The sequence below is a fragment of the Sitophilus oryzae genome, unplaced genomic scaffold (genome assembly GCF_002938485.1).
Source record: "Sitophilus oryzae breed Bouriz unplaced genomic scaffold, Soryzae_2.0 scaffold_573_pilon_pilon, whole genome shotgun sequence".
Classification (NCBI taxonomy): domain Eukaryota; kingdom Metazoa; phylum Arthropoda; class Insecta; order Coleoptera; family Curculionidae; genus Sitophilus; species Sitophilus oryzae.
The window spans coordinates 732,357-739,658 of NW_022147166.1; the positions used below are offsets into that span (position 1 = coordinate 732,357).

General features: G+C 33.7%; 1 protein-coding gene across 1 annotated transcript; it reads left to right on the forward strand.

The window, feature by feature from the left end:
- Positions 1 to 1,126: 1,126 nt before the first annotated feature.
- On the forward strand, positions 1,127 to 1,545 carry LOC115887399 (deoxycytidylate deaminase-like). The gene is made up of 2 exons (XM_030906812.1): positions 1,127 to 1,265; positions 1,334 to 1,545. Exons 1-2 carry the CDS (start codon positions 1,165 to 1,167, stop codon positions 1,521 to 1,523), a joined length of 291 nt encoding a protein of 96 aa, XP_030762672.1. The 5' UTR covers positions 1,127 to 1,164; the 3' UTR covers positions 1,524 to 1,545.
- Positions 1,546 to 7,302: the final 5,757 nt, after the last annotated feature.

Here is a 7,302-nt window from a genome sequence, read left to right on the forward strand (position 1 = left end):
CCGCCTCTCAAATATTACAATATTTGTTATTTAACCAACAGTTAGTCTTTCAGGAACACGCTTGGACACGCATAATTTATTTTGTTTTTTACATATTTTGAATTTTTTAAAAAAAAGGGTGTTCAAAAGTTGGGCTCAGTTGGGTAAGTGATTAACCACGATTCTGCTTAAACTGCTTGACGTAAAACTTATTTTTGGCAAACGGATTTTTTGAAAGTCAAATTCCAACGAGATGAAACTACCCCTCAAATATTACCAAGTTATATAATAATATCATATGTTTTCTCTAATACTGACATAAATGTGAAAATATGTTAATGGAAATTCTTGCTTTGCTTTATTATCCCCATTACATATGATTAATTCAACGCGAAGGAAGTCGCGGGTACACATTAGTAAGTATCTAAAAGAGTAATATGTAATATTCTTCTCCAAAACAATACCAAAATATAGGAACAGCTTAATCGATGACGAAATTAGAAATCTATAAATCCAATAGAAATTGGTAATGGACAAAAAGTTGAATAAAAATGATGAAACGCGGGCTCACAAAATCGTTTAAAAAACGAGCATCAAACTTATCATTGCCGTGTATTTAAAGTACATACGTGTTGGCATCTAGGAACATTTAGTAGCTGTTACTTGTTGGTTGATTAATGCGGGATTCTCATTATACGTAACATCACCGTCACGTCGCCGTACCGCCAACTTTACGGTAAATATTCTGTCAACAATGAACATATTCACCCGTAGAATGTAGAATGAGTGGGAAGGGGGTTAATCACCGAGAACTTACAGATCTATTGTGCCTCACTTTCTTGAGTTATAACTATAAGATTGTTCTTACTTAATCTTTATCAAGGAAAATTTTTGATTTTTCTTGGTCGTATGTCCTCAGAAACTTCTTCGAATGCCTCAGACCGTTGCAGAAATTCCATTAATTATTAATATAATTTTACAATAAATTTTTATTTTACTGATACTCGTAGTAATCTATAAACGTTAGTAAATTGATTTTGTTTTTAAATATTAAAAATAGTAAGTACTTGGTTGCAATTTACCAGGAATTAGATGAATACAACCCTAAAACAATAAGTGATAGTATATCTATCATTGTTATTAGCTGTATATGATTAAGTATATAAGATTTAAGCATACGTGATTATGCTATTCACTAAAAACTACAGTACTGATTTAAGTGCAGGCAAGTACTATATTTATATTTCTCTGCGAAGAATTGCCATGGACGTATCAACTGAACCGAGGTATTGTTATATTATAATGGTACATAATAGTTACGATGTTAACATATCTAACATGATATTGTTTTCAGAAATCTTAATGGAGGGCGCGAGGATGTTTTGGAACAATCTGACTATTTTATGGCAACTGCATTTTTAACTGCTCAACAAAGCAGAGACCCATGTACACAAGTTGGAGCAGTTATAGTGAACGAACGTAACATCATTGTTGGAATAGGACATAATAAAATGCCTAACGGATGTGAAAATTTCATGGTCTAAAAAAAAAGCCTAAAGGATAAACATCTATATGGTAACTATGCATATAAAAACTAATACAAATTTAAACGTTTTAAAACTGAGTCGATGTTCTATTCTTTTAGTATGTCACGCTGAAATGAATGCAATTTCAAACAAGAATATGACAGATTTAAAAAACTGTACTATCTATGTTACTTTGTTTCCTTGTAATGAATGCGCAAAAATTATTATACAATCAGGAATCCGTACAATTGTTTATATGTCTGATAAGAACGCATATACAAACAAAACACGAGCTTCGAAAATGATGTTTGATGCTGCAGGAGTGACCTACAGGTATATAATTTGTATAAATATTTTTTTCTACGCACAGACATATTTAACACTCAACAAAAAGATATTCCAACTTTTATTATAGAATAGTTATTTTCTATATCAAATAGACTTATTTTTTATTATATACGTTGTTTAAATTTATGTTTCTTATTAGATATATAAAATTTATGTATAATAATCTAACAATATTTGCTGTAAGTGTTATGAAGGCAAGATTTAAAATTTGAAATTTACGGTTGAAATTTGATATCGAAGCATTTGTAGAATACGAATATTTGGGGGGGTTAATTGCCGCGACCTTATAGATCTATTGTGTGTTCCCCTTTTTGAGTTATAACGAGTTATAACTCCATCATACAATCAGGGCTTTAACAAAAGTCAGTATCTAGAAACACTCCAGGGTCAGTATAACTGGCACGAAAGGTCGTCGTCTCAGCACACAGTGATAAGGTGTTCTGGTGTTTCCCATTTTCCCCAGAGTGTCTGCATTCGCCGTTGTTTTCTCAGCTTCAACCTACTGGGGTGTTCGTTGAGGAGACAGTGTCCTGTTAAAGCCCCGTGACAATCCGAAGATTGTTTTTACTTATATCAAGGGAAAAGCTTTGATTTTCTCGGTCGTTAGTTCTGAGAAATTTCTTCGAGTAGTTTAGACCGTTGGAGGACACCCATTTCAAGTTACGGTTGGAGTCTTATAGATTCTTCAGTTCCTTTCAGTTGGTTTCCGCTTGGAAATAGAACGGTTCTGGTCCAGTTAGTGGAGTGTTCATACTTTTCACAAGCTAGATCATTTTGCTTTTCATTGCCTTCTATCCTTGGTGAGCAGGCACCCAGAGTAGGAGGACTTATTTTTCTTTGCCCTATTTGTTGAGCTTCTCTAGGCATTCTTTGACCAACTACTTCGAATTGATGGTTACTAGGTTGATCGCGTTAAGTGCTGCTTGACTATCGGATAGGATGGCAATTTCCTGTTTTGATAGTTCCTATCTAAGATAAATTGTACGCATCTTTCGATAGCGTAAATTTCTACCCTGAAGGATACTGGGTAGGTGCGTGGTTTCGGAGTATTTGGTTTTCGGCCCAAATACTCCTATCCTCTCCCTGCTTTGGTTTTAGAAACATCAGTATATCACGTGATGGTATGGTCTTTATATGCTGAGTAAGCGTTTCCTTTCTTCCAAACCTTTATTACTCAATCAATACTATAGTGAGGTATTTCTCAAAGTTGTAAATTCTTGGTATGTCATCCACTGGGAGTTGGAGAAGTGGAATTTTCTTTTTGAGGGTGTTCCAAACCCCTGACCTAAAATTCTCCCAGTACTGTTTTTGTTAATGACCATTTTAATCATTGTCACATTGGCATATCTACCAACGACAATGTGTGCAGTGTTGTTAGGTCTAGAATGACCTCCATTGCTGCTGTTGGACATGTTCTCATGGCGAGTAATGATAAATATATATTTGCTAATTTATTTTAAACATCTTTCAAATCAAATGTACCATGTATCATATTCCTGAATCAACGAACTTTTATTTTTTACCCACCCTGCATGTTACTTTGAAGTACAGGATAATCAAATTATTTATGTAATATTCAAAAGTCATTACTTTTTTGCAATCATTCCATCAGGTAATACACACATCGTATATACGGAATATATTTTTTGTATACAACCCGCTTATATAAAAGACGGAGCACAATCTATTTTTTGAAGTGAAACTTCTTTGCAGGTGTGACACGACACGCGACAAAACAGGCGGGAGGTAAAGTGCCTACACATTAGAAACCGCCTAGACAGCCTACAACTTAGAAAAAATCATCCAATTTAAATGAAATTTGGTACAATGATAGATTGGCCAATGTTGACACGTGTCACTGTGACAGTTAGTTTTGACAGTTGACAGTAAAAATTTGGTGGGTCCGCTATGTAAATGTTACGGTCAAAGTCCCGATGTCCATGTTATTGTCGACATTAACAGGTTATTTTGAGTTATTTTTGGCTGTTTTTTGTTGTGCGTTATTCTCGAGATTAACTTCCGGGTAATGTCGACATTAACCGGACATCGCACCTTAACCGTAACAAAAATACCAGGTTATTAAAATATAAGGCTGTCTCGTAACTCGATCCGCCATTAAAAAACCTCAACTACGTCACAGGTTAGCTTAGGCACGATCGACAGTATAGTTCAACTTTTGCAGAAACATGCCTATATGAGGTTTTTTGCGAAAATTTTTTTTTTTGAAAATTCGGAATTTTGAATTTTTAGTTTTAGTTAAAAAACATAATTTTTTGATAGTATGGCAACATAGGTAGTAGATTAAATTTACAAAAATGAAAATCAGAAAGATCCAGTGGTTCTCAAATTTGAGCTAAAAATCATTTTTTTAATTTTCAAAGTAAAATAACTCCGTTGTACGTAACTTTTGAAAAACGGTAAAAGAAAAATATGTTTCTTTTATCGAGATCTACCACCCCTTAAAATACTTGCACTTATTTCTGAAACCCTGTATAATCATATTGTATGTTTTAGTCAATTTGAACCGAAAAATAAAAAAGAATAATTGTTTTCGACTATGATGAAATCAATAGGAAGGAAGAAGAAGTCACGCCCACGGATTCCTGCACACCTGCTAAAAAGATCAGGCCATCCTGATGGGAAGATGCGGTCCTTGCAGTTTCCACGAGCACCTGCACCAAGCTGAGGAGACTCTTTTCTCACATTTTAAATTCATTCATTGTCTTTACTCTTATATGGCCTTGTACTTTATTAGTAAAAATTAAATTTATTTTTTTTGAAACGACTCTCCTGTTTTCTTGAAACGTAATTAAGAGGAACTTTCTAATAGTTCCAGTGGACAATCCAGAATTCAATAATATAATAAATACCAGATTAAGTGTAAATATTTTGAACTATTACCTAAGTATGTTTTATTAAATAACTTGAAATATTAGGAAATAAAAATATAAATATAATTTTTTAATCTTCCTCAGAACCCCACTAAGATATATAAATAAGATATATAAATCTCTATAAAATTATAAAAATTAAAGGACTATTACAGTTTTGGGCACTCGCTGACGATGCTAAGGTAGTTAGCGATTACGTTATTTTATTATTATTAACAAATTAAAAAATTCTACCTTTAGGGGTGGTTTTCGGGTACTTTGCACGCTCGGCGGGGTGGGGATTTTTAGTATGTTAATCTGGACGACAATGACTAACTATCCACAACATTTTTTAAGGAATTTTGTTTCACGAGCACCATATAATTCAAAATAAGTGTCCAGGTCTAACTAAAATCTACCCGGTACCTGGAATAGTAGGAAACGAAATAATCAATACATTTCATTGTCAAAAGTTAAGCTTATGTTACTAGAGTATGATCGAAAAAAACGGCGTCAGCGATGGCTATGAAACGAAGATCGCTGTTATTTTATATGTAAGTATATGGGAAATGTTATCGATCGTCATTTCCCAGCCAACTGTGGACGCCTTTTTCGATCATACATAATTATTGTTAGACTAAGACTAAAATAATAAATTTGAAATGGTTTTGTTGCAAGGGATTAACAGAATGCTGTTTTATCGTAATTTGTTCGAAGAAAGCGCATGATTAAGGTAAAAAGAAAAATTAAAGTTCTAAAATTACTGGCTGGTCAAATAATTATCTACTCAATATGTTTATTTTCTGTCGATAATGGTATGTATTGACTATTTCCATTCTAAATATCTTGAGAACGGTTGCTCGTAGCGATTTTTGCCAAGATACCTTTCTTATGTAAAAAATGACAATGTATATTTTTTCACTCGGTAGCTTTATACAAGTACGGACGAACAATTATTACTCTTTAAAACAGTTAAAAACATGTATATGGCCTCCCCTACAAGTAGGAGTCTTATTGACATCGAAATCAAATTTTTCATATCAAAAAACACCCAGATACCAATTTTCATCCAAATATTGACCTTTGTTCAGAAATTATTTGGAAAAGAATTAAATAAAAATAAACTTTTTACTTATTTTTATCTGCAGAGTATGCTGCCGAAGTTTCCCGAATACTATTCGGACCACCCTGTATAAGGATAAGTATAAACACAATTAAAGTTTGATACCGATTTTCTTCCAAATGAAAGATTACTACAAATAAACTTACTTATACAAAAGGATATAAATTGGCTATTCAATTCAGCTAAGTCAGTAATTTTTCGAAAAAAAAAACATATAGCTTATATCGCTGAAAAGCTTAAAAAACGGCGCTTTTTGTGAAATCATGGCCAACTATGGTTTCCATTGAAAAAAAACAAATTATATTTGTGTCATATGTCGAAAATGACAAGCTTTAGAAAAAATCGGAGGACATAAACTCATGAGGGATGTGATTATCTACAACTTTTATCTGAAAACTTTTTGTCTAAAATAGATATTAATGGAATTAGGGACAATTTTTAAAATAGCCAAAAGTTTTTTTTTTAAATATCTAGTAAGCCATGAACTTTTTCAAAAATCTGAAAGGCGCATGTTTATGACCCCACAAAACTGCAATTCTTTCCCCATTTAACCGACTCTCTATCTCCAGTAGTTTCCGTGATACCCATAGAGAACATCTCTGGTCAGACTAGCAACCATCGGCCTCCACATGACGCAATGTGATGTAAAAATTCTTCTTAGTGACTGAATATTACAATTAAAAATGTGATAATTCTGCTCTGCCCTCGTGAAAACCGATTCGAGCCCTGTCCCACATATGGCCTCCCTTCGTTTGTTAACAAATGAAATAAGTCTCCGTGTCGAACAATCCAGACTTTCGTGCAATTGATATCGATTAAAAACTCGGTGTAACTCGCCTTATGTCCTTCTCTCTCCGACTCATATCCAGAGACAAGGACCACAATACGACAGAATGACTACGAATGCTTCAAAGGGTAGAGGGGGAGAGGCCGTTTTTCAAGAACCCGATATTATTATGTGTTTACTCTGACGGGTGGTGAATATAGTCGCCCCTGAACGGACTCTCTTAGTGGGGTTGGGGTTAGTATTAGGGGGAATATAGGGTATGTTTTTCGAAAAAGGACGTATTGTGCGGAGGGAGATGTCGATACGATCGCTTTAAATTGTCAGGGTTTTCAAACTCGTTGGAGAAAGGAAGGAAATTAAAATAAACTAATTTTATAGAACTCTCAGATGCAAAAAAACGCAATGATAATTTGTTCGTCAAGTGTTATATTTTTGATTTTGTTAGCAAACTGTATATAAATCTACCAACTTTAATTCATAAACTCAGTTTGTTACAACATACATTTGGCCTATAATAATACAGGATTAATTGAAGGGTTGTTTTTTACCCTAACTTTAAAACACCCTGTGCAATAATTTCGTGAGTAACTTTTTCTAAAACATTATTTTTCGATCAGAACCATTTCTCCTGAGCATTTTCTTTTTGACTCATGTCAACACCTGCGTAGA

What these genes read in the sequence shown, in the direction of transcription:
- LOC115887399 (XM_030906812.1), top strand. Translation starts at nt 1,165, where the DNA reads ATGCTATTCACTAAAAACTACAGTACTGATTTAAGTGCAGGCAAGTAC. An exon ending in GACGTATCAACTGAACCGAG is followed by an intron (nt 1,266 to 1,333) that starts GTATTGTTATAT and finishes TATTGTTTTCAG; the next exon opens with AAATCTTAATGGAGGGCGCG.